Source organism: Oreochromis niloticus, linkage group LG16 (genome assembly GCF_001858045.2).
Source record: "Oreochromis niloticus isolate F11D_XX linkage group LG16, O_niloticus_UMD_NMBU, whole genome shotgun sequence".
Lineage (NCBI taxonomy): Eukaryota > Metazoa > Chordata > Actinopteri > Cichliformes > Cichlidae > Oreochromis > Oreochromis niloticus.
This window is the reverse complement of record NC_031987.2, coordinates 22,797,293-22,825,156: the sequence shown is the minus strand read 5'-3', so window position 1 is coordinate 22,825,156 and position 27,864 is coordinate 22,797,293. Positions and strand designations below refer to the sequence as shown.

Here is a 27,864-nt window from a genome sequence, read left to right as displayed (position 1 = left end):
AAAAAGGCAAGGTGAGGTTTATTGAAGAATTCATGACAGTTTCTTTGCCTCTCCGTAGCCCTCGTGTTGACAGTCTTTTGTTAAAACACAGTGATGCACACATTATTGTAGAAGTCAAGACTCAGCACCTGAACGTGCTTTACATTAGATATCAAAAAGAAGCTTTTATCATAACTCTGAATAAAAGAAACAAAGGCCATCTTTGGCACAAAAAATGAACATGATGGAAAAATGCACCTTTTTTGTGTTTTTAAATTACCAATATTTGGTAACTGTTGGAGTTCTTGTCATAGTAAAAACCAAAAGATTGCAAACAGATGTTACTTCATTTTGATTGAATGAATTTGCTTTTGAAAAACAATCACATCTTTGGTTCGGTGACCTATTTCTAAGATTCACAAATTCTGTAGTTAAGCAAAACACAGGCAAAAAGAGGCAGGGGAGTGGTGAAGAATGGATGTTTAACAATTGGTTGTTTGATATGTTTTCCTTTCTTAACTATTGAGAAAATCCCTGCTGTAAAGATGTGGCCATTTCTCCATAAAGTATGAAATGTTTGGCCTGAATTTGAACAAAATCACATCAATTACAAGACAAATTCCCACCCTGACAGAGACGATCGGGCTCGATTCGTCAGCCTTGCGTGGAACAGCAGCTGTGCTCTGGGTAAAGGATTCCTAACATCAACACACTGCATTGTCTGCCACAGAACATGCCCACATGTACTGACATTTAAAAATAAAAAGTGAAACAGACAAATGTGTCATCGCAACTTGTCACCAAGGACGGAAAGACTGATAGACACTGTTAGTGGGTACTTTTTTTCCCCCTCCCTTTGATAGACATCACCTTGGTTTAAACAGAAGGGCGTTTTCTCAAAGTGAAGTCAAGCCCGAGACTGCTTTGCTTTCAATCAGAATCAGTGATGGTGAGTCAGACACAGGGGTGGGCTAAAACAAAACTGAAAAGGGAGCCAGGGACACTCGCTGAACTCATAAAACTGTCTGTCCTTACAGCCAGGCAGTTCACATCACAGTGTGTGTGCCTATATACTGTATATATTACCCTGTATTAGGAGAGACTCTCTACCAGTGAACAGAACACTCAAGTGTCTTCAAGTTCTTTTTTTTCTCCTTTACTGCTGCTCTGCTCACCTAAACACTTGAGTTTTAATGCAAACATGCTGACGTGTGACAACCAGCAAAGCACCTGCCACTGTGTGTTAGATCTACAGGACTAGCTACCTGCATTCAGCTGTTACACACAAAACAAAAGAAAAAAAAAAATCGCATATAGGCTTTTTCTTTTTTCTTCTCTGAGCGAACCATGTGATGTACATTCAGATCACTCCTCCACCTTGGTCTGTTGTTCGGCGCCCGGGGAGTGTGAACTCTGTCTCAGTGTCTGATCTTTGTGCTAAAAGAAGGCGACACCGCGGTCAGTCACACAGGAAACTGAAAAGGCAGACAACCACACATCCTGCCTGAGCTTTGGAAGAAACACTTCCTCCTTAAAAGCAGCAAGTGCGAGTACTAAAGCTCTCTCACGTGAAGGCAGCGAGGCGATGCCAAGAGATAAACATGATACTATATACATATCCGCAGAAGTTTAAAGCCTAATATGGCAGATGTGTGCTCAGATGTCTCTGTGGTGGGCGAGGTGGGGAGGGGTGGGGAGCGACACATTCTCACCGTGATCTTTGGAGAGAAATTACATTCACAAAAATTTCAAGTGAATTAAACAGAAGTAACAAAGCAACATCAATAGCCTGAGGCTGCGCTTCCATCGCAGACACAAGTTTGAAGACATCAAAAACAACGCGATCTTCACTCCAAGATCAAAGACACTGGTAATGGCTATAAGTTGACCCTGAGGTCCAAAAGATTATTTGCCAATAGGCACCTTCTGTTCACTACTTTTGTAGTGTTGCTGAGAATGAAGGTAGTGCTCAAAGAACAACAAAAAAAAAAAATATTGCAGGAGCAGATCCGTTTCTCACTCTCCTGTGATAACCAAAAAGATCTCAGAAGTGAAGGATGGTGTACATCTTGATCTCACCTTCAAACTGGCAGTGAAATGGATGAGACGAACAGTGGCTCCAATGCACTATGGGAACAGTCTGTTTGCTAATACAGATGAAACTCTCCTCCCACTACGCTATTATCTTCTGACGAATATCACATAGATATTTCCCTATACAGTCTGCACGTCTCCACTTCAGACAAAACACATTTAGAAAAGAAAAATAGTGTACAGCTCTTGTACAGCATTACAACAATGCGGTGGAGCTCAGCAGCTTTCCACGAAACAGTCTTCATTTGTTCATTTCGGTATCTGCCTGTGCGTCTGGCCCACAGCAGCCGGCACCCTGGTTGCCATCAGGGCTTTTTGGCTGCTGTTTTGGCTTTCCCGTTGGGCCCTGTTTTGATCTGGGTCATCTCTACATCTGTCAAGGCGTCAGGAGGAAGGCACGAGCGCATGCGTTCGATGGTTCTCTGGTAAGCTGCCCTCTCCTGCTCCAGAGAGCGAATCATGTGCTTCATTTTGCTCTCCCGAGAAAGGAAGTTCTCCATGCTCGTCTCCAGAGTCTGAATCTTTTGCCGCGCAGCCTGGAGGACACAAACATAGAGTATACAGAGTACAATGTATAGACTACCATTTAAACAGGAGGTGAAAATAATGCAGGCGTTACAAAATCTCAGAACTAAACTAAAAGTCTAAAAAGGAAGAATTTGTAACTTGTAGTCACACGATAGCACATGAGCTTTTTAAAAGTGCAATCAAATATGATTTCATTTCTTACAGAATCACAAGCACTTGTTAAATGTTGTACGAGCAGATTTCCAACACCACAGGTGTGACTCAGACGAGACAGATGGGACAGTAAATAAATATTTCTTTAACGTGTATTTATATGAAGACCATCAGGTGTGACTTTACTGGTTTTACTTTAAACATTAGTGAAGCGATATCTGCAGAGCATGCAGCATTTAGTCCCTTTGTCTTACAAACATTGGTACTGTTTTTAACTTGTGTTTTAGTGCCATCTATAGGTAGTTTTAGGTACTACTACTGGCTTCAAAATTGTCTCCACACAGTGACAATGGGTTAAAATGTTTACCTCAATTATATCACAGTCACGCCAAAATTAAGTAACACCCAGCAGGGGAGTGGGTGGGGCTGGGGGTCTCATAGAGGTTTGAACCTTCTCTTCCTTACCTGAAGTTTTTCCAGCAGCTCCATATTTTGCTTTTTCAACTGCGCATTTGTCTTCTCCAGCTTGTCAAGCCGCTCAGAGTCATCAGGCAGCGGTCCAGATTCTAACATCTCGTCTTGTAGAACGTGGTACTCCACTTCGTATGCTTGCAGCTGCTTTGAGATGTCCATCTCCATTACCTGGCCATCAACAGACAGACAGATGCCACTGAAAGACAGCTCGTTATCGTACAACACTCTGGTACCAAAACATTAAGGTCAATGGAAATGCACCTGCATGGAGAGTTCATCAACAAATAGCCACAAAAAGACCAAAGTGATCTTACAAACAGCTTCAAATCATGTGGGCACCTTTCTGAGGTAAAAGCATATCTGAAGCCTCACTCACACAGGCCAAGAAACTGGTCACCGACCCCCTGGCAACCATCAGTCGCTAGGGAACAAAGTGCATTCTTCGACACCAACCATGAATTTCAGTCATTTAGTGGTTGATGGATGTTGTAAGGATTTGAGGTTGCCAGGAGGCCATCGAATTGTCTCTAGGCCTGTGTGACTGGGACTTAATTCAGAGTCATGCTAAAATTACAAATATGGTGGCTTATCAAATGAAAAGTGCATCATTTACACCGTTTTAAATATTGTGTTTGTAAAACTACAGTACAAGACTACGTCGTTCTTCTTTAGAAATAGCTAAACAGTTTGCTAACAATTAAAGAATGTAGAGCAGTTTAAAAGAAAAACATTTCAGCTTTCACTGGTATCAAATTTGGGCCAGGATGCACTTCCAAGTGTTAATATGTGTGTTTAATAATCTGGCACTGCAAAAAAAAAAAAAGGCTGTTTGTGTACCTTAGCAATGGTCTGCTCCATCTGTGTGTGACTGAGGGCGGGGAGTGTCGTTTTCAGATAGTCCACAATGCTCTCAAAGCTGTCACACTCAACTATCTCCCCCTCATGGCTGCCCAGCAGACAGAGGGCCACTTTAAAAATCACCTCAGTCCCCTCGACAAACACAAAATCTGAAAAACAGGCAAGGTAATACATAAACCAGTAGTGATTTACGGTGTTTTTCCTCGAGCTGTAGGGCTTAGCAGACAATTAAATTATCATATCCAATTTTGTGTGTGAGCAAGCAAACTATTAATCTAAAAAGAAAAAAAAGATATGTATATACCAAAGATGCGGGACACAAAGCCGAGGGGGAATTGCGAGGCAAAGAGCGTGAGGAACCACGGTGCGGCGTAGAGGCTCGGGCAGATCTCGTGCTCCTCAAAGTGGTTGTACAACTCACGGTGATAGTCGTGCAACAGCCTGGTGAGCTGGTACATCTGAATCTGCACACACACATAAACACACAATCAGGTCAAAACACGCTGCGTCAAACTGCTATGTCAGGACTTGTTAACAGAATGTCACAGAGCAATCCAGGAATCACCAGCTGGCAAGCCAACTTTTATCCAAACACAGAGCCCTGTAAGTATTACCAGTAATATTTTATAGACTTGCTCAGACATGCGTCACGGCCAGACATTTGATGATCTGTGCTCTTTAACAACACATTAGTCAAAAGCACAGCCAATAGAAAAAGGAAGCAGAAGTTAGCTCAGGCTAAAATTAGACAGTTATCAAGTTTTACAATTTCCTGACAGTTAAAAAGAAAGCAAGTAATACCTTTAGCTCCCTCAAACTGAGCCACTGTGCAGAGAAAACAGCCGAAACTCCTCCTGACTTTAAAAACTTTGGAATAAAAGTGTAAACCCTGCAGGGAAGAGAGACCTGGCTCAGCAGTTACCTGAAGTGGATTAAATATTACCACGCCTGCTGATGCTTTAACTGCAGCGAGGTCAGATGATGTTTAACAGATACAGAGCAGGAGTGGTTTGACTAAGAGGTGGAGACACTTAACTGCTGTTTGCTCTTGGCAACTAATAAAACCCACACAAGGGTTCGTGCAGCAGTAAGTAACAGCTAAAAGTGAATGTTTACAGCATTATATAGCATTATAGCAGTTATGCAGTAACAAGCATTTGTTACTGCATAACTGTTTCGAATAGATTGGAATTTGTTTAAACTGAACGCCACCTTTGGCAATGGGCATTTGCATGTGTTATTGTGCACAGGATTGTCTTTGCAGTCAGCGGTGGCACTGGAGCTTAACATTTGCAAATATTCCTGCAATACATTAAGAACACAAACATTGGACATTGTGACAGAATACGTTGTTCATTCCACCCACTGACCTGCAGAGAGACCATGTCGGGTCTGTACTGCCGCCTTATGCCGAGGTCATACATGAGAAACTTCAACATGTCAAAGGCTTGCTCTTCACTCATGTGGAGGAGCAGAACTCCAGCCACAAAGCTGATACCCTGGCAATAGCCAACCTGTGCAGCACAAGAATTTAAAAAAAATGTTGGGTGTTATTCCAAGTTTCACAACAATTATTACAGTGCAGGCCTTAAAGTGAGCCACTGAGGGGATTACAGTATGTACCTCTGTATCCAGCAGAGAGTAAGCTTTCAGGAGGTTGTAAAGGGAGAGCTGTCCAGCACCAAGCTGGGCTGAGAAGTACTGGTGGGTGGGGAAGGTCCGGCCTAATCAGAGAGACAGATAGTGAGTGTAAATGTGAACAAAATAACCAGGAATTTTTCGTTTTCTGGTTAACAAATTAAACTTAGAGCAATAATACTGAAGTGACAGCTCTGAAAACAGTAGCCTTTGCTGAAGGACCTGCTGTGGCTGTCTTCAGATTTCTGACATATATAATCATAAACAGATACAGCGTGTGTCATGTGAAAAAGAAAGTTTCTCTGTGCATTCCTGTCAAAAACTAAGCATAACCTTACTGTTTCCATTGGAATTCAGAGGTTCAGTAGCAGCCAGAAGCTAATTAATATATATATATCAGATGTTTATATCGGTTTGCTGGTCTGAAGCTTTCAGGTGTGTGTTAACACAATACCACAATCTTCCCAGGAGTGGTGGTACCAGCAAATTCACCGAAAGGTCAGACTATATAATGCTCAAAGAAGCTGTAAAACACCTGAGAGCTTAATCTCAAATCTTATAGGCCTCAGTTAGCATGTTAAATGTTTGAGTTCATTACAATCAGAAAAAGAATTGCAGCTTGTTTGGAAAGGTTTCCAGGACAATCCACAAGACTTCTGCAGCAATGTCCTTTGGCCATAATGCAAAGGACATTGCACTGAATCATGGGGTGTACTTTCTTTTACACACAGACACAGAAACCTTTCTACATGCATAGATTGTATCTGTATCTTCGATGAAATTCATGGGTTTTGTGGTCCTGTGCACACCTAAATCGACCAGAATGGCATGCTGCTGTGCGGTGAGCTGCTTCAGCAGGTCATGGTAGTGGGTATCCAGGGCTAGCTGACGTGGTGGGAGTCTGTGACGCAGCCGGTGCTGATGGGAAAGAAGCAACCAGACTTCCCCGCGTCTGCTCTTTGGAACTCCTGCACACAAAGAACCACAACAGAAATAAAAACAATGTTAACTTACAATGTTTTTTGTCCTGTGGGGAGTTTCAGATTTATTTATAGCACTGTTTACATGCCACTGGTGATACGGTTTTCTTTTTTCCTTTTTTTAGTGCCTCTCACCTTGGCAGAGGGCACGATACATTTCTTCCTTGTCTTGTGGGACCGTTGTCCTGCCCGGGGCTGTCAGTTTTCTCTCCCACAAAGCCTGTGCATCTTTGGAGCACTCGCTCACTTCTTGGTAGTTAAGCTTCATCTTGCGGATGTGCAGCTCATCTCGGCTCGCTGCAACAGAACGTATATGAATATGTATATAAATCTCAGTATAAAAAGACTTCGAAATAAGCCCCTATAATTTGGGATTTGTAGCAAAGAATAATGACGATTAAAAGATTTCACGGTACAGAGAAAGCATGGATACAAAGCATCGCGGCTTCAACCTTTAATCACTGGATAGCATGGAAACCCTTTTCACATAAACGCAAGCCACAATAGGCATGGAGAAACTTACAAAAGCACAATGGGAGTACAAAAGATAACAGAAATCATAAAGTATGATCACCATGCACGTAAAAAAAAAGCTGAATCGAATGGTACAATAACCAGCCACCAGACGCATGCAAAAACATCTGCTTTTATCCCAAATTCTCCTTTTATGTTGCTTACCTTCTATTAAATAGTTATTCACAGTTAGGTCCTCAGACCAGCATTGATGTCATAGTAGCAAACAAAGGGAAAGAGATGTGTCGGTGTTCAGAATATAAAAGCGACACATAGTACTTCTACTGTCTGTCACTGGAAGCAACACATTTATTTGGTCTATGGTTTGATCTAGGCATTTACAAAAATATTATGATCTTAGGTCTTTTCTTCAGCATTTTAAAGGGTAACTTCATCAAAGATTAACTTTTTATAATAAGATAGTTGTTCCCAATCACCAAAAGTAACATGCTAAAAAAGAAAAGAAGCTTAAATAACCCATTGGATGTCGTTTTTTAGCTATTTGTTTCCTTGAGTTTGCAAAGCTGCATCTGGACAATCCACAGTAGCACTACTGGTGCTATTATTTCAGTCTTTTTATAAAGGAAAATTGCAAGACTTCACTGTAAGCTACGCGACCGCTTCTACAGAAGTTTGCGTATCTGAAAGTGCTGCAAAACCAAAACTAAATGTAGCTTTGCTCAAGCGTCCCAAAACCAGTATGGGATTACCAGACTTCTGAAAATAAACAAAAAATGAAAGAGCTTAACGAGTTGCTAACCTCAGCTCCTTTATCTTTGTCCATGATCATAAAGCTTCAGTTAGGAATGACAGGACTTTAAAGATTGGAGTACGGGGTAAGGGTTGAGTGTAAAGCTTAGATGACAGGTGAAGTAAAGAGACAGGAGTTTAAATTATTACTGTAATAAATATCTTCCAAGCTTAATATAACTTAACAATGATATCCAAGCTTTCAAGTTATAGATACTAACAGTTACTGAGGGAAAAAAATACACTCGACATTAAGGAACACTTTGAAGTCTTTTGCAGTAATATCAATATCAGTCATAGTACCAGGCTCTGCTCAAGGTCGCTATACTTTATGTGTAGAATTAGCTAGTTAGACTCACCTTCAAGTCTCTGATTCTCCTTCTCCATGCGCAGCAGGAGGATCTGTTGGTGGATAGCTGTTTTCCAGAGAGCCCGGTAGTCAGCTGCCGTCCTCTTTGACTTCTTCTCTGACCCTGGGTCGCCTGCCTGGGGCAGCAGCTGACCCAAAGGGTCCAGAGATGAGGCACGAGGAGAGAGGGGCAACAGCTCCCTGTTTTCGGCGTCGTCTGAAACACAACATCCAAAACATGGTAAATATAGAAAATATATTGTTAAGTCACAGCTTTGGAACAGTGAATGCTAGAAAATAAAAATGGGCTTTCTGCAGTGGTAGTTCACAGATTGTTAGCGCTCAACTCTGCAGCTGCACACAGGCATTCAGACTGCTCTAGCTTCTGATCTGCTTTGGTTTTACAGCGTATTAACTGTGCAGTTCAGTCTCACTGCTCTCATCAATGCAGCAAAAACACAGCAGGGAGCTCCAATAAACCCAGACCAATTTTAACTGAACAGAAGGACAAAAAAAAAGGAATCACTTCTTAGAGACAGATGTTTGACTTTCAAAATTGGAGACAAAGCTCAGGAAAGCAGTCAAAAGAACTATTTTTTTCTGGCTTCAGTCAGAAAAGATTCTAACTATATTTGACTAAATCAGTCATAAATAAAAATCATGATACAATTTTGCAATGCTGCTTGGTCAAAAGCCTTGTTAGAGACTTATTCGTGGGGAAAAACAATGGTATAAAGCTCATTGTTCTCTCTCTGCTCTCTTTAAACCCTCAGTCTTCGCATATAAGCCTGGAATTTAAAAATCTGTTTGAGGCAGTGTCATTTCTTAGAAGAAGATTCAATCTGCCTTCTAGTAGATCTGTGGATTCTACAAAGCTTTTACATTGTGCTTCTTGAACTCTTACAAGGATCGAGTTGCCAGACCTGTGTGCGGCATGGATGCAGATGGCTTGTTCATTGGCGATGCGACTCTCAGAAAGATCTTCTGTCTCCAGGAGACCCTGCGTGGGCTCAGAGGGAGACCCCCGCTGAACGAGTCACTGCTACAGCCAGACAGAGTCCTCTTCCTGCCTTCGCCATTGCTACGAGAGAAAACAGCAGCGTCAGAGACACCTGATAAACGAGTCAGGTGTCAGCTTACACCGACTCTCTTTTCAGCACCCTTTTACAAATGCAGACACACACACAAACTTAAGCACACAAACACACAATGGAGTTAAAATAATACAAGCTCTCTGGACTGATAAAAAATAGTCAGAATGAAACTTCAACATACTGTGTCAGCCACTAACTCCTTCCCAGTGTAAATGTTAATAAAGCAGCGGTTCAAAGTCAGTATGTAAAAGAGAAACATCGGCCACAGCTGAGGTGCATGCACGTGTGTTCATCTGCTGAAAAAGAAGTTGGTTTAGTAAGTGGAAATGAAAAATCAGAACTGAAAAACTTCCCTACCTCGTAGTCAACGTTTCCTTCCAACTCAGCAAATAAATGCCGGTAAAAGCTGACCGTGATGAACATTGTTGCAAACTTGGCTGGTGCTGCTGAACTGAATACCGAACGTCCCATTTCTCATTTATGTCAACAGAGGTTTTCTACACAAGCGTACAATTACCAGCCTTGCAGAGCAAAAGTGGGTTGTGAAAATTTAAGCAAATTTTAATTCAGTTCCTTTGAAAGTGCAGATTGCATTCTTTAGTCTGCACAAGAACAGAGCTTTTTCGCTTCTCGCTCAGTGTCGCTTAAATAGCTGGCGAGCTTGTTTAGCACACAACAGCCCGTCGGATCATGTGGGCAGTGAAAAACAGGAAGTGACCTTGGATTGAAACAAATTGCACTGAGAAAACAATTGTTCTACACATAAAACACTGTCTCTTTAACAGATTAAAACTCTTCCCCTGACCTACTACCTCTTGCTATGTTTTCGTGCTAGCCAAGTCCCTAAGGGGCAAAGTTGTCATACAGTGCAATCAACAAAGCAAACTAGGCTGCGAGCACGTTGGAGTATTTAGATCAAGTGTCTCCAGTGCTGTGTCATTCATCATCATTGTAAACTGTGCTCAAAAACTTGCTCCTACTGCTGCACCATCAGGTATCAAACACACTATATTTGCTCATTTGTGAAGCTAACCATTAATAGCAACTGCTGAACATAAACGTATCAGGGAATCTATTTAACATGACAGTTAGAGTAGCAATTCTTGCACCAGTCAGGAAGGATGAAGGTTACAGCTGTGAGACACGGTTATTAAAGGCTATAAATCCAGCAAAAAGCTTGCAATGCACATGCACATGCAACAAGGGAGGGATGCATCAGCATCCCCCTGCTGAGAGAAACAGGAAGAGGATGGCTCCAGCTGCATAGGTGGTGTGGAAAAAAATGAAAAATAATTTTTCCTAAGACAAATTTGCTTTAGATATACAGAAAAAGAGATACAGGGCAATAAAGCTGGGTGTTAAAAAGGTGTTGACAGCCAATTGGTATACTGCTACTGTCAGCAAAGAACAGCCTGTCCCTCCCACCCATCTCATTCCTGATGAAGTCCCCGGTATGGGGTGCATTTCAGTCTAAGCAAGGGGGGTTGCCTGAGCACCCCCCTCTCACCTCTTGAGGCTCCCAGTGTCTGGAAGGGAGCTCAGGGAACCCAGTGAGCCCTGGTAAAAGCTTTTCAGGAAAGTGGGAGCAGTGAAGGAGGAGGGGAGGCTGAAGGAGGAGGAGGACTCGCTCTCCGAAACACTGCGTGTTCTTGAAACAGCCACGGGACTGGGCGAGCCAAACATGAAATGCCCACAAATAAAGAAAAACATTACACAAAACAAAGAGCTTTCGGTCCAAGCACAGAAATGAATAAGGAAAAAAAAAACACAAGTGGGGAGCTCATGAGGGATCAAAACAGTGACAGGAAACTTGTGATGCTATTGTTTGAGGACAGCGGGGCAGAAGGTGAAGAGATTATAGACTGATCAAAGTGCTGCAAATAGATTACAAAGTCTGTGCACACACACTGTTAACGTGATTAAATGTAAAGCAACCAGTTCTAATGATTAAGTTAGCATTAGCCATATCTTCAAACAAAACACAAAAGCTCAATCCAGCAAAGGGGGAAAGGGAGGGGATCTGTATAACAAATTATTAACTCCTGCAAATATCAGACGCAGAACCCTTCTTTAAAACTGCAGAGCGTGATTAACTGTAAACTAGCTTATATTTACCTGCTTTGCAGCAGCTCTGGGTTAACGGATTGCTGTCTACGAAGCGGAGTCTGTTTGTTCTGTATTGGCAGTTGGCCCTCGAAGGAGATGCGTTTTTTCACAGGTGGATGGCTGAAGGTGTGAGCGCGCCTGCGAAACTGAAAGCCAGCTTCCGGGTCTTCGTCCGGGAAGGCAGGAGGGGAACCTGGGGGGGAGTGACCAGGAGATTCCTCATCCTGCTGAAGAGGACAGAATGTGTAAGGCGGGAAGCAGTCAGTCATATTTAAGACTTCACTGTTTTCCAGTGATGCATATTTAATGACATTTTTTTTATATATATATATATATATATATATATATATATATATATATATATTTTTTATGAATGGCTAAATTTTCTGAGGATCATACAATCAAACAAAAAGTCAGTGACAGAAAGCAAAAGTCAAAAAGTAAAAAAATCAGTCCTTGTTTCGTTGGAAGCTAAATTACACGACAAAGCTCACAGCCAAGTTAAACACTCAATCACACACTCACCTATTCAACCCACAGCAAGCCTCAATCCATGGTTCAACTTTATACTCCACACTATCACTCCGTGCTGCCTCATGTCTGGTGGCACAACTCCCACATCTATTGTATTCTAATGGCCAGTGTCCTGTGACTCACAACATCACACACCATTGGAGGGGAGGACCTCGATGACACGCAACTGTACACGAAAGCCCTCCAATCTCCTTCCATCATGCTTTTAGAGACCTCCCTATTTAAGATCAGGGTTAGGTCATGCTGCTGCTTTCAATGCGCATATTTTTTTTTTTTTTAAATGTCATAAAAAAAATTGAGGGCTACAGCTGATCACATTATAGACTGCAAGAGGTCTGTTTGCAAATCACGCTAGACGATGATGTCATCTAACAGCTGATGCAATTTGTTAATTTTAGGAAAAACTGATGATAGAATTTTACTCAAATCAGAGACTTTTGCAGTAATCTCTCTTATGGCAGGGCCGAGAAGACAAATCCAGGCCACACGTGGCTCAGCAGATGCGTAACTGGACATCCTGAGTGGGATTTCCTTTTCACCAGCTCATCACATCCTGACAGAATCCCCACAAGACTACTTACTCACTTAACCCCAATCAAAGCAACTTTTTTCTGAGTTTTTAAAGACATCTCAATGACAGAAACCTTTACTTGAACCTCCTAAATTAAAATGATATATGTCACTCAATGATAAATGATCAGTTACATTTGTTAAACCCTGCAATAGCCAGTGTGGCTAATCATAGATAAAAGAAAGAGAAATAGCTTAATAAATTCCCAGACACTTGGAGCTGCCGTTTGAAGACTGGCGTTAATAATTACTTGGCGGTTAATATTTTCAATAAATCTGACATGACAGTAGTAACACATCTGGTGGAACAAGTCATACATCTGCTACAAGGAAGAGAGTATTTCATATGTTTGTGGCCTCAGTAAAACAAGTAACACTTATTTTCTGTAGTTTTAACCCTTTAAAGTCTGTTTGCAGGTCTCCAGCAGGTTTGTGAGAGGCCGTTGTAATAATACCAAATAAAAATCATGATACAACACCAAATATTGACTTTCAAGCTTATTAGAATTGTACAGTCTCTGTTTTTGCCTTAAATGCTGTACTTTCCTTGTATGTTTCACTGAATCACTATGGTGATTTCCCATTTTCCTAAGAAAATATAAAAAAATGAAGGATCGCTCCAGACATTTGCACAACATTCTACAGCATATGCTTTATAATGTGTTATATAACAATATAGCGGTCCCTCGTTTATGTGGGAGTTGCGTTCTAAAAATAACCCACGATAGGTGAAATCTGCGAAGTAGCCAACTTTATTTTTTTAATAATTATTACAGATGTTTTAAGGCTGTAAACCCCTCACTACACACTTTATACACTTTTCCTCAGACAGGCATGAACATTTTCACACTTTTCTCTCTTGTTTAAACACTTTCAAAGTTCAAACCTTCGTAGAAAAGTAAGTCCAGTATTATAGAATTAAACCAAAGGCACCTGCAGGTGTCTTTGACGATGCAAAACGTTTCATGACATATTTGTGTTTGTTGGGGAGAAACCTTACAAACATACAGTACAGCACTTCAGAGTCACTCTGCTAGCAATCGAAGATTTATGTAAATTTGACAAGCTGAACGCATTCTGTACTGTACAGGAGACACGGCACGAGATTGATTGACAATGGTCTATAGCCAATCAGGACGCAGAACACAATGCACGGTAAAAAAACAAACAAACAAACAAACAAACAAACAAAAAAAACCCACACAAAATTTCACACACACAAAAAAAAAAAAAAAAATCAGCGAAACAGCGAGGCCGCGAAAGGTGAACCGCGTTATAGCACCACTGTATATTATTGCATCCCTGTGCTGCATCGGCATTTTAGTTACAATTATTATTGTAGAATATTGTAACATTGTAGTATTATTGTAGAATTATAAAATAATTGCTACACCAGCCACAACCCTATGTTGGGTTTGGTTTAGCCTAGCCTAGCCTTTAGATTGTAAATTGAGTGCCTGGCACCATTAAAAAAAAGAAAGCGTGTCTGATTTGGTTAATTTGCTTGTTTACTTGTTCATCGTAGCAGCGTACCGCTAAACTCATCATGACTGATGAGGAGTCAGAGGGACCATATCACACTCTCACTCCACATTCTGCACAGCAGTAACCACAAGGGAGCCAACAACCTTAAACGGCTCACTAGCAGCTCTGTACACACGTTCTCTCTTGTACTGTTCTGCCTTTTTGTCAGTGCAAGTTTCATCATAAAACTATGTGGGGAAAAAATGCAGCACAAAATCGTTTCTCCTCATGCGAGGAAGACTGTTGGCAGATCCACCTACTGACACTGATGAAAGTGAAAGTATTCTTATCGACCTGCCCCTTTCCCGAGGACACAGTTGGAATATAGCATGCTTTTAGAAGCCACGGGGTAACAGTGAGAATTCCCAGAGTCCCCCGACTGAAGCTCTGAGAATTCTCATGTTCATCCTCAAGGACACTTACTCTTTCAAAACTGCTCATGCTTCCCATGCTTCCCAAGCGGCCGCGCATTCGACTGGCACCCTGGTGACAGAGATGATTGTACAAAAGTTATAAAAACACAAGCGGGTAAATTAAAAAAAAAACATAAAAAAAAAAAAGAAGTAAAAACACTTTCTTTTTTTACACAATTGTTTCGGATAAAAAGAAATAGCGATTAGCTTAAGAGTGAAGCAGAAAGAAACAAAGGGAAAACGTTTCCTCGCTCGCTAACAGCATTATTGTTCAGCTAAGTCTCTAAAATAATAACAGATGGCAGCAGAGTTCTCTGATCTCCTGGACGCCTCTGCTAAGGAATTATTCTGCTGTCTCACTGGCAGATATGGGTCAATCCAAATCCCTGTGATGACAGTGACACAGAAACAGAAACCTATACAAGACTGAGCTGGGAGAAGAGGTAAACATCATGGCGACTGTACTTTCTGTCCGTTGCGGAGACATAAAAGACAGGGAGAAATAAGTAAATGGTTATTATAATATAACGGCAGGAAATGGGGAAGATAAGGCAGTGGCAGAAAAGGAAACATGTTTAAAAAAAAGACTCAGACCCACCCTTGCAAAGATATTCTCCAGAGAGCTAGTGAGGGATGAACGCGCTTTATTCTTAAAAATGTCGAGCTTGAAGCGACTGCCGGTGGCTGCGCCATCTCCTGCCGCTGAGCTGTTTGCTGCATTCTGTTAGACCGCAAAAGAAAAAGATTTAATTAACAAGACTGTAATGAAAACAGGTTCACTGTACAGATCCTGTGATAAAGCCTGCAAGAAACAGCCAATAGCTGCTAACTGCTTTAAAAGAAGCGGTGCTGCTGCTGGAGACCTGCGCTACGAATGATAATATTTAGCATGCAGATCCCTCGGGGTATATCATTCCAAAGCAATTATCCACAATCCTCTCATACTTTCAATGTCGTGTTTCCCCTCTCAGCAACTTATGGAACGTAAACAGTGGTTCATTGTAGGTCTCAGGCAGAGGGACATCTACATCTATACATGGAGATGGAAGCAACAAGCTTTGCATTTAAGACAGCAGCTAAGGAGTTCTTTTACCATTAATAATTCAACACAAAGTCCAAAACAAAACCTTAGGATACAGTCTGAGGAATTCAAATTTTATGGCATTTCGTGCAGGCGATTTTCAGAACCATCAGGGGTCTGAATTCACTTTTCTCAGATTTCATGTTAAGGACCACTAGAAACTTTTAAGGATAAAGTCTGTCTGTTTATTTTTGCTTTTCAAAATGAAATTTACAGTAAAACCAACAAATCAATCAACAACTGTGAAGTCACCAAGTGTTGATTCTCTATTCAACAGAAACACCACTTTGCTGGAAATTATTTCTGGACCGTAAGCTTTCTCGGGCCCTTACCTGAGGGGCCTCTCCAATGTGGAGGTGGGACTTTTGTTTGGTTTCACAGAGCTGTCTCAGATGAAGAATCACAAGCTCATTCTCCTCCTGGTCTGACGCAGGCTTCAGTCTCTGCAGAAATGAATGCACAAACACTCAAGTGTGAATCAACAGCTGTAAGAAATAACATGTTTATATCAAAGTGTCACCTCTGTTGCCAGACCTGAACTCGCTCAAAAATCTCAGCTTGCTCATTGTCTGTCAGCTGGGAGAGATATTTCTGGATGGATAACTTTGCTCTAGGTGGGTAGAGACCTGGAAACAGAGAAGATGAAATAAGCTGTACTCTTTAACTTGCTTTAACTCTGAGAAACAGACCGTGCATCAATATATTCATGAGTCAAAGCCGAGAGAAGTGCTGGATGTCTGACGCAGGTCACATGACCTACCTTCAATCCTCTCGCAGAGCTTGTGCAGGTCATGCATGGGGCAGGCTTCGCATAGCTGGATCTGAGTCTTGTTGCTTTGTAAAGCGGCTGCTGTACTGAAGGCCTGCTTCAGGGTCAGCATCACCTCGTCCACCTGACACGCACAGGCGAACGAACACGCACAAGCACAAAGAAAGAGAAGATGTTTGCCGCATGCACTTAAGAATTTCATTTCATTTACATAATTCCTGTGACTCACCAGGGATTCACTGGCACACTGGAAAATGTAGCACACGTACTGACTGGGACCAGACTCTGAGTGGTGCCGACAGATGAATCCAAAATGGTCAGTATGTTTGATACCCTGTGGATGGGAGCAAAAGACAAACTAGCCTCAGAGGCCTGGGATAGCTATGGAACTTTACAGCACGTCACCATAATGATGATTTAATTATATCATATTTAATTACTAAACAACCACTAACAGTGAAAAGGAGTGTATTCTTACATTACTGACAAAGATCTGCCACTAAATTAAGGAATAAACATTAAAAGTCTGCTCTTGTGTAAAGATGAGCAAAGCCTCTCTGTGATTAGATTCCAGTTGCTAAGGCTGCAGCAGAGACACAAGAGAGACCTTTTCAGCGTAAACATTGCCAGTAAATATACACCAACCTGACAGCACGATGAGATATCCTTGAAGTTCTTCTCCAGGACCACTGTTTTACTGTCAGGACTTATGAGGTTTACTTCAAAACGTCCAACCTATGAAACACGAGAGAACACGGTCACACAGAGTGAAGCAAAAACACGTAATAGATACACGAAAGGTTCTCACAAAACAACACAGACGGCAGATCATGGGTGTGAACACACTGGGATCTCCTGTGATGTTAAGCATTTTATGACAAGGACTATAACTATTCTGGGACCCGATCGGCAACAGAGATAAAACACGCTCACGTGCGCTTTAAAATCAGGGTCAGCGAATTGACTGCTACGTACAGTATCACATTGAGCGTTGTGCTCTAGTTTTTAAAATTAGCTTCATGAGGAAATAGGCATGGTGCGTGAGGAATGGCAGCTGGCTCACAGTGCGGCCCACATGTTTTTCATGAAGCAGCGGCCGTGTGTTATCACAGGAGCGGTGGTGAAGTCAATTTTTATTCTTTTTTTTTTAATACCACAGGAGTTACGGCCTTATTAACTGGAACAGTTACACCAGGCCAAGCTGGTCTACACATTATAGCTGCCAGCCACGTGCACATAAAAATGATATGCGGTGGTGTGAACCTCAGCAGCGAGACTCTATGCAAAGGTCTCTGTGACAAACAGCACTGAGGCCAGCGACCATTTGGTTTTCTGGTGTAACAGATGGAATCAAGTTTTACAATACAAATTATGGTTTGGCATGAGGAGCTTAAAAAAAGCCATTCATATTATTGAAAAGAGTATGTTTAGAGTGGAGTAAATCCAAAACAATGAGAAATAAGACACTCGGTCAGCCCATCTGTACACTGCGTGCACATACCCGTAAGGTGGACATCCATTTAAGCTCACTGCAAATTATTTATTAAGATATAAATGATGCGTTCAGGGCCCAGGTCAGTCACTTGTGAGAACACTGTTATTTTGATAAGTGTTTGCGTCAAACCAACGGACTGAACTTTAACAGTCATTTGGAGAAAGAGATAAGAAGCGGTCTCACTCACTGTGACACCAACACATTAGCAGCAGTACAGCACAGCCCTTTACTTCATTCAACTTCTCCTACCTGAAAGAGCATAGTGCGGTTCTTGTCTGCATCCGAAGGCTGAACGTGATTTGGTGCGCTAGCATGACGGCGGCGTGTGGAAACCATGACGATGCCTTCACCCGGCTTCCTCTGCAGACTCCCCACCATGCTGCTGCAGCGTGTCCGAAACTCCTGGGGCTCCTCGAATCCCGAGTCCTCCTGGATGGACTCGGGGAACGCTCCTCGTAGGCTGCTCTGACTGCCGCTGCTGAGAAGACCTTTACCTGGATCAGACACATCAAACATGAACTCACACCTACGTTTAGAAAAAAATCACATCGCTACAACTTTTAGTCGTTTTTTTCCCCCTTTCTTTTAGGTATTGATCAAGCTGATATAGTGATGTTCTACCAAGTACACAGGATTACCCAGTGTGACCAAGTCATTAAATTAACCTAGATTTTTCTACTGACCTCTTGTTTTTAGTAAATGGTTTACTTGCCTCCTGATGAACATAACGTGATAATAGCTGAGTTATTATAATCTTTTATTTTTTTGTTAGCGTTTATTTTAATTTCATTTTCACTTCTTGTTTGTAATTCAGTTTAGTTTCACTTGATTTCCAGCGTGGATTTTCTTGGTTCAGCTTAGTTTTTGTTAGTTTCAGTTTCAGTTTTAGTCTTTTTTAGGAAACTCAGCAACCGCGTGTATTACCATAAAAACACAGAGATTTTTGAAAGCATACATTTAGAGTTCCAATAAACACGTCCATCAATGTCTCAGTTATAATCATGTTTTTACCAAACTAACAGATACTAAACTAACTAAAGGATATTTCCTCTATATTTTTTATCTTTATTACAGTTTTTTTTAAAGTCTAGTTCCTATTTTTGCTTGTATAGCCAGCAACTTGATAATTACATAAATGTGGATGGCTGCCACATTTTGTGAAAAGAAAGCATGCAACTTGCTGTTTTCCATTTGGAACACTAGCCTGCCAACATAACAGCGAACACAGTGTAATACAAGGTCTACCAACAGAATAATCCACACTGAGTCAAAGTGAGCACTGTAAACCAACCAATAGAACAAACATTATAATCATTATTTGGCTGAAGCTAAATTATGCAATGTTGTCATTTTAGGTGCAGAACAGACACACCTACAAATGTAAAGTCCCTCTTTGTCTACTTGTGTTTAAACTTGATTTTGAGTTGCAAATCAGCTTTTGTGTCCTTGCAGAACTGACAGTAGCAACATTTACTTACAGCAATGTGGGGCATGTGAACCTGACCAGCCTTCAAGTTACTGGTTGTTGCTGTGCACACATACATCATTTCAATAAAACTTTTCCTAATCATAAATTGGTTTAAAGCGTTCGTCTCCACCTGAGGTCACGTCCTCCCCTCCAGGACCTCTGGGGTCTTCCATAGTCTCATACAGAGCAGAGGAGAGCGGGTCTCCTTCGCCTCCCATGAGGAACTCCACAGGGGGGCTCTCCGTGGATCCTTGTTGACCGTTGAGGAGTCGTACGCGTTTGCGCTCAATCTCGTGCTGGCGAAACTTGTCGATGCAATCATCGACGAGCGTGGATGGAGCCTTCTTGTATCCGACCGTCACCTGGGATTTTTGCAACACCAACAGCATTCATTGAAGCCCCTTGTTATCTTAAAAACACTCCATTCTAAAGGCATATGCACCGATTCCTACCTTGCCACAGTAAAGCACTTCAAACTTCTGGGAGTTGTAGAAGGCCTCGTCGGTTTCCTGTTTGGGTTTGGCATCTTCCTTAAGCGCTGTTTTGGACACTTGGCGAATGTTACTAATTACCTCAGGGACCTGTAAGCGAGGCAAGTGGAATGAAAGGATGTGATGAACAGGAAGACACGAACAAAGAGAAACCATAACAAAAAGACTAAGGGAGGTCGAGGGGAACACCAGCTTCTCAGACATTGAAGGAGCACGAGTATAACATGACCCTAAAATCTAAAACAACGCAATTTCTAACTTTTTGTCAGGTTCTGTAAAATATGAACATGAATAATGCTTCATGTTCAAGGTCATTCTCAAAATGACAAATAAAAACTAAGAAAAAGTAAGAAATTACAGTAAAAAAATTATGTGGAATTATATCAATACTGTTGTTTTGGTTATGCATGTTAAGACCTAAAAAATAAAAAATAAACATATTTAGACTTTAAATTTAAATAACCTGAAAAGAACATAAGATTTGAACAAAAGCTTGTTAACAATAGACGAACCAAAAGCTACAGTGGTGTCAGAGGTAGGCGTGCAGCCATGGGGAACACCCACTCTCTACAGCAATGAACAGAAAACAGAAGGCTGGGGGAAACTCGAGACTTGAAGGTCGATAAGCCTATTGCTGCTACACTGTGGCACTTAAACACTAGCAGGCAGCTAGTGTGTTAGTGTCATTAAAGCTTGATAACAGCTTGCTTTGAAAACAAGTCAAAGATTAAAAAAAAAAAAAAAAAAAAAAACAGGCAAAAGACAAGATAAAAAAACCCAAAACCATAATTTAGGCTTTGAATACTTTTACAACGGGGACCGAACAATAGCAGTGGAGTCAGAGAGCAATGAATCACCGCTGCACTAAAATTTTGGCAGCAAACAATTGACTGAAAGCCTCGACGCTAAAGCTCCCTAAAAGAGGCAGAGTGCCTGGAACTAATGCCGCAGCCAAGGTCAGCCAAATACTGTGTTTAAGACAACAGTGAGGGCTAAAACAAACAGCAGCTCCACAGACTGCACACATCAGATCAGATAAGAGCTGGATACAGGCAGTTGAACAAATATATTTCTAATGTGGACTGGAGAGAGAAGTTGTATAGCAAAGTACATGGCGCTTACTTCAGAGGTGTGACCAGAACAACAGAGCGCAGCGAGGGGAGGGCAGGCAAACAGGAAAAGAAAAGCTGTGAATGAACTCAAACATCCTGACAAAGCCCGTGTCTGATTTTCATAAAAGGCCCCGAGATCAAATGCGCGTCTGCTACTGGGGCTATTTTAAAGTCCCACTTTCTAAGCGTCTGCTTTCCCACCTCCCCCCTCAAGGCCTTGCGCTTTTCCTGGCTGGTGACAGAGCGTTGCCTTGAGATGAGGAAAAGTGGAAGTGGCTGGGGTGGGGGATGCTCAGTCCTAATTCCACACTCCAGAAACTGAATGATTTTCAGACTGTTGGCCGACTTATTTTCAGGATAAAATAATATCGCGGTGATTGTTTTAAGCTTCAGAAACAAATATCTGCACTCTCTGTAAACGCGGGTCACGAATAAATGAAAACATGCTGTAATAACTTACAAGGGATGAAAAATAAACCACACATGGGATTGCGCTGGCTACATTTTGTGGGAACGTGCATTCTGCATTGGAAAAGACAGCGTTGACACTACGAGGTCGAGGCAATCAAAAGGTTTCGTTGGCTGAGAACCACAGCTGGCCACCACAACACTTTGTCACAAAGGAAGGGGGGAAAAAAAGCGACAGATTTGTCTAAACATTAAAAGGAGCTGCTTTATTATACATGAGTAAGATGATGCCGAAGCACCGCTCCGTGCGATCAATTATTCGTTATCTACCCAATACAGAGTCGGCAAAGGTGCTCGCTCCTTGAAGGGAGACATGCACAGGCAGGCAGGCAGAAAAGCTGTTGAGCAATAAAGGAAAGCCAGCGTCCTCTTCCCACTAAAGCGGTTCTTTAAACTAGCGTAACATTCAGTGATCACAGGCTGGCTTCATTAAACAGTATAAGCGACGGCAGTTGTGAAGCAATGCTTCTCTATAAACACCAGTAGCCGAGCAGAGCTTTAGAGCTTAGGTGAAAACAAACACGAGAATAGTGCCCTCTGAGCTGCTAGAGTCCTGAGTACTCTCAGTGCATAGCTCCCATCATGTCCAAGCGCTCTTGAAAAGCCCCTAATAACATCCGATCTTACAGTAGATGGCACATTGCTCTGCTGCTATTATCAGCAGCAGCATTAAGCCAGACCACTGAGAAGCTGCGGATTCTCACCTTCGCCTACAATATCTGTGATTAGGCCTAATTAGGCTCTTTTGGAGGTGCACAGGTTATCACTGTGTCAATAAAAAGATAAGAATGGAAACAGAAAGCGAGCGAGAGATGAAACGCAATACCCCACATCAGACCAGAAGCAATCAAAGATCGCATGCTTTTAAGTTAAAAGCATGCGATGCAAGTTCTTAGAAAGTTCCCCAAATTGAATAGAAAGACGGGAAAAAAACCCCAAACTGTAGCTTATTAACATCATAATCATAAACATCGATTTATGCTGTTGCTTTAGGCCAAATATCCGTCTTTGTGTGGCTCTGGCTGTGCAAGGATTTGTTCTGATGCCACTTGACATTTAAAGTTTGACCTCACTATAGCCTGCGCTTTTCCATGTGGCTGAGGACAAATGTAAGTTGAACAAAGTTCATATTCGACCACAAAAACAAGCACACAAACAAACAAAAAAAACTCCTTATGACATCAACACATACACCGTGAGATGATGTCACAACTGGAAATTATAATGCGTCAGGAAAGCGTCCCATTTTTTTGTGCCAGTTCAAGTGTATGTGTAAACATTCATAGATCTTGGCAATAAAACCTCCACGGAGAGACAGTTTTTCGCTTTGTACAAGTTTATGCTCTGATTTTACTGAAACTTAACACAGCCATGTGCAAAAGAAACTTTTCATAGAGTTTTATGCAGTCCTGTTAAAAGCTAAGTGCACACTATCATTTTCGCAGCAACAACTTGAAGTAATAATTTTCTGTCTAGTATGACTTTATCAGTCTTTTGCATCACTGCCGAGGAATTTTGGCTTGCTATCTACAACTTTGCTTCAGTTCACTGAGGTTTGCAGGCATTTATTTATGCACAGCTCTCTAAACGTCCATGCCACAGAATTTCAATCAACCTGAGGTCTGGACTGTGACTGGACCGTTGCAACACCTTTATTCTTGTTTTTCAGCCATTCTGTTATAGATTCGCTGCTGTGGTTGGGATCATTGTCTTGTTGCATGACCCCATTTTCAGCCAAGCTTTAGCTGTCAGACAGATGGGCCTCACATTTCACTCCACAATACTTTGACATAGAGAGGAGTTCATTGTGACTGCAAGGCGCCCAGGGCCTTTAGCTGCAAAGCGAGCCCAGATCATCACCCCTCCACCACCGTGCGTGACAGCTGGTAAGAGGTGTTTGTGATGATATGCGGGTTTGTTTTTCTCCAAATATGGAGTTATGCATCATGGCCAAAGATTGCCACTCTGGTCTCATCTGTCCAAAGGGCATTGCTCCAGTTTTGTGGTTTGCTCAGATGCAACTTAGGTCATGTTCTTCCAAATAAGCCATACTTGTTCAGTATTTTCTCTAATTACAGTCTCATGAACTTAAACATTTAACTTCGACTGAGGCTCATATGTAGCTTTTAGGTTTTTCTGCATTCTCTCTGAGCGTTGCATGGTCTGACCTTGGGGTGAATTTGATGGGGTCCCCACCGTGCACTTGGCTGCTACTGACCCACTTAATAATAAAAATAATAATGATAATAATAATAATAGAGTTCTGAGAAAACTTGCTTTTTCACATGACTGTTTTTGATCCTGTGACTTATCTGTCACACCAAATTACCAGACAAACAGCTCACTAATAATATAAATTTTTATAAAGTTAATCCAAGAACTCAAGTATTCAAAGCTACTTGCTATGCTTATCTGACATGTAACAACATATCAGCGACTGCAGACAATTTCCCTTTCATTGTTAACTGTGCAAGCACAGAATATCATGATAACCGGTTACAAATATGTGGCCTCAGTTATTGTGCAAGAAATCTGGTCACATTAACAGACAGACACTGGGCCACTTTTCCTTCTCTGGGCAACAGGTGCACGTGATATAAGGAAAAAAGCTTTTCAATTCCTGTCCTTGGCAGAAAAGGGAAAGTCACTTGATATGATAGATGAAAATACAAGCTCTGCACGGTTTGTAAAGCTGAAAGGTAGACAATGGCTTTTCCTATTTTAGTTTAACAGTGTGTGCCTGAAAATGAACATCACCCACAGCAGAGACAACAGAAGGTTACCCAGTGAGTGATTCCACAGTGGTACTGTTCCAAGTCAGAGCAGAGGTTAATAAAAATTATGGAGGGGTCTGTGGTTTATGCTGTGCAGGCCTTGAGTGTGTGTTGCTGGCTTGATAATAGCACAGTGGTGTTGACTGGAGACTGTGCTGAATTTGTGCCCATCAGTCTCACAGACAAGTCAAGTAAACATGTCCCACTTCAACTGAAAAAAGTTTAACTTGTGTCCAAAGCTTTCCTTTGATGCTTTAGCAAAATATTATCCATGGCATGTTAATGTTAGTCTTGTTAACCCTAACAGTAAACACATGAAGACCGAGGCTGCATTTCAAGTCCAGGAGGTCAAAGCTGATTTTTAGCACGATGACATTTGAAACACATACATGAGAAACTGCATATTCAGGGCTTTTCCTTTACTGTTTTGTTTTTTAAATCCAAAAGAATCTAATAAGTTGCAGTGCTCTTGAAGACATCAAGAGTGTCTTTTCATTACAACCTTTCTCATCATTTCGATAGATGCCAAGTCTCCTTACACAAGGAAGGCCTGTCATGTCTACAACTAAAAATAGATGTGAAACCATTTCTGTCATCCAAAAATAAAGCAATATTTTTTGTGTCTTCAAAGTCAGTTGGGAAAGAAAGAGAAAACGCACAACGTGGTAGTAAGAATGCTCGCAATAAATGCTGTTTATATATGGAAATTGGAACAAACAGACTGCTAGCAGTTGCTGCAACAGGGTGTTGTACATGACAACAGAGTACTGGTAGAATTAGCCATGCATTCCACATGGTCCACCTTGCACACGTTGCAGGGCTTGCTGGTTGCCAAACCAGTTCTCATTGCGTAATAGTGATGAATGAGGTACGTCCAAGATACTTTTCTCACTGCTGCACACACATTCGGGCATTAGCAGAGAAGCCAGAGACCTCGAAAGTGTGCACGCCTTAAGCTTGCTGGCTCTTCTGCTCCTCAGTTTTCACTAACAGACAAACATTGTGCTCAGCCCCCTGCACAGGAAACGCGATACGGCACGGGCACACTTGAGATCAATGCAAAATGTGAGCATAACTAGATATGTGTTTGTGAACATTACTGGTGCACATTTCCTGAGTCAGTGGGAAAACAGGATTAGCATGAGTAGGGATGTTAGACTTCAGAATGGGTTGCATGGAATTAGGAATTGAGGTGGCACCAAGATTAAACTGCGTTTGTTTAAGAATCTTGTATAAATAACATTCTCTACCACCAAATCAGAGAAAAGATAACTCAGATAAACACTAGGGTAGTAGGGTAGGCTCTGGAGTCCAGCAACTTCCTAAAAAAATATGGCATGAACTGCTTTTCAGAAAAGAGCAGAAAGGATTACTACAAATATATATTCAATCACAGACTCCCACGTTCCTGATTTCTGGCTGTTTACCGCGTTTCAGTTATTACTCAAGAGTGGCATGCTGATCGGCAAGTGAATGTGCTGACTCAATATTGTATTCAGTTGTTGTCACACCACAGACGCCAGACACATGTCAGATCTACAGCAGCCCCGAGAGCGCAGAGCACTGCAACTTCAGGAAACACAGTCCCATCTTCTCCAGTCTGACACATGATGCTGCAAAAGGGATAAACCAACACAAAGACAGAAAATGCCACTGTATAATGGGAGCTTTCAGCAATCGTTTTCCCTTCGTGGTGCAAAATTGGTGGAAACATATGTCTTTTCTTAAGCTCCGCTGCACTGAGCTTCAGGGCCACCGTACTTAAGCTTAGGGAAAGGCGCAGATATGGATTAACTTTGACCAAAAAAACCCCCCACGGTACTGGGTTTGTCATGCCCACCATCTAGTGGCCTAAATACTTAATCCCAAAACAAACACATTTAGACCAACGACTGATCAAATATTGTGCGAGCTTGAGATTAAATTGTACAGCTTTCACCTTGGAGACATTTCACTTCAGGCTTAGTTTGACATCCCATTGTTTTTGAGTTTACAGCTAATGACAGGATCAGTCCACCCTTAAAAAATGAGTTTGCCTCACCATGACATCATATTTAATTTAGTCACATATACTTAGGACGTTTGATTTGCAATCCCCTTGGAATATTATTAAGGCTACTGGAAACTTGCTTCAGGTCTTCTTAGGTGTAAAAAAAATATTATTTCAAGCTTTTTTTTATAAGTGTGTTTGTGTGTTCCTAATGGATCACCACGTTACTTTTTTTGGCCTGAGTTTTGGTCTTTGGTGCCATTCATGCTCCTGGTAATGAAAACTGTGCTGTGCAGAGAGGAGCAGGCCTACCTGGTTGGGGTCGCAGGCCTTAAAGACGTGACAGGACATCTCGGACTCGGGGTTGTCGGGCTGGCCCCGCAGGAGATAGGCAAAATAGGTGAGGTCATTGCTGTTGTGAATGAAGCGAGAGATGAGCTGTGCTTTGTGCTCGAAAATGAAAACTGAGGAGTTGTTGCTGGTGGTGGGGACACATCTGATGAAGGGGGGGCAGAGGACCAGATGAACTTCCCTGGGCTGCATCACAGGGCCGCAGTCGCCTTTCTCGCACCGCCTGCGGATCTCGGCCACCAGCCACGGCAGCATGGGTAGGGTGGTCCGCCTGTCCAGCAGGGACCAGCCGATGTAAGTGAGGGCGAACCTCTTGTCCGACTTCTCCTTCTCGTCGTGACTCTCCATGTTGACCCAGCAGACTTTTCGCCCGATGACAACAACAACAGAGCAAATACTGCTTCCAAAAAACAAACAAACCCCAAAACAAAAATAAAACACTATCAATATATCTTTCCCTCTTGCCACCGAGGCTAGCTGTAGTTGTGTTTAGTTTGCAACACTTTCCATGTCCACATCCATACACAAAGTTTACGCAGCGCTTAAACAAACCTCCAACATGTGCTCGCCCTTTCGATCAGCTGCAACTCTCCATGATGTTCAGATTTTCCTTCAAGGATTAAAAAAAAAACAAGAACTTCCAGTGCTGTGTATTCGCTGTTTTACTCCCTGCCCCGCTCCACTGTTTGCTTAGGCGGAGAACCAAGCTCTAAACACCCCTGTGCTATACTGTCCCAACAAAGATAGCTTGCCAAAAACGTGGCTTTGGTTGGCTCCCGTGTAAACACAAGTCACCCAGAGAAATATGATGTCTTTGACGCGTTGGACGTTGTCTCCGAATGCGCACGCAGGGCGGCGCATTTACACCGTCCCGGTCCTGAAATCCTAGTGCACAAACGCTTCTCTGCCGCCGTTGCGATTTCTCTCTGCAGATGAACAATAAAATACAGACACTGATGCTTGTTTATCGTCTTGCGGCGCAGTCTCCCGTCAGTGATCCTTTCTTCCACAACGCCTCGGAGGCGGAGCGGCGGAGCGCCTGTGACGAACCGCCCATCCATCCCATGTGCTGGAGGAGTGGGCAACGCAGAGCCTCTGTGCGAAACGTGACAGGACGAGGCTCCGCCTTTCTCCACAGTACATTAAGTTTTACCTGGAAATTTTCTTTCTTCGTGGCACCGTGAGATGTGTTTTCAGCCCCCCGGTGGCACAAGTGCCCTTGGTTCTAGCTCCCGTTGGTTGTAATTCTACCTGCCAACCGCCTCCATCAGGTAGAACCAGGGGTTTTAAAAACAAGCCCTTTGCAAA

General features: G+C 42.1%; 1 protein-coding gene across 8 annotated transcripts; it reads right to left on the bottom strand.

Moving 5' to 3' along the window:
* tbc1d4 (TBC1 domain family, member 4) lies at positions 1 to 27,643 on the bottom strand. Of its 8 annotated transcripts, none has more exons than XM_019352544.2 (24): positions 26,518 to 27,643; positions 19,823 to 19,951; positions 19,501 to 19,732; positions 18,152 to 18,396; positions 17,053 to 17,142; positions 16,637 to 16,741; positions 16,399 to 16,531; positions 16,173 to 16,264; positions 15,971 to 16,081; positions 15,156 to 15,278; positions 14,568 to 14,627; positions 11,526 to 11,743; positions 10,918 to 11,076; positions 9,240 to 9,397; positions 8,327 to 8,533; positions 7,383 to 7,385; positions 6,840 to 7,001; positions 6,534 to 6,692; positions 5,710 to 5,810; positions 5,457 to 5,600; positions 4,391 to 4,550; positions 4,066 to 4,235; positions 3,220 to 3,396; positions 1 to 2,609 (listed from the first exon to the last, which is right to left on the bottom strand). In XM_019352544.2, the coding sequence occupies exons 1-24, from the start codon at positions 26,902 to 26,904 to the stop codon at positions 2,379 to 2,381; spliced, it is 3,756 nt and encodes a 1,251-aa protein (XP_019208089.1). In that variant the 5' UTR covers positions 26,905 to 27,643; the 3' UTR covers positions 1 to 2,378. The 8 variants fall into 8 exon arrangements, with proteins under 8 accessions (XP_019208089.1, XP_005475507.1, XP_005475506.1 ...); XM_005475450.4 differs by having other exon boundaries at positions 11,526 to 11,740; XM_005475449.4 differs by lacking the exon at positions 7,383 to 7,385 and having other exon boundaries at positions 26,518 to 27,642.
* Positions 27,644 to 27,864: the final 221 nt, after the last annotated feature.

Coding starts and splice junctions, on each gene's coding strand:
- tbc1d4 (XM_019352544.2), bottom strand. CDS start 26,904: ATGGAGAGTCACGACGAGAAGGAGAAGTCGGACAAGAGGTTCGCCCTC. Junction 16,082..16,172: donor AGATTTTTGAGCGAGTTCAG/GTCTGGCAACAG, acceptor TCATTTCTGCAG/AGACTGAAGCCTGCGTCAGA. Junction 9,398..10,917: donor GACACTGGGAGCCTCAAGAG/GTGAGAGGGGGG, acceptor TTTCTCTCGTAG/CAATGGCGAAGGCAGGAAGA.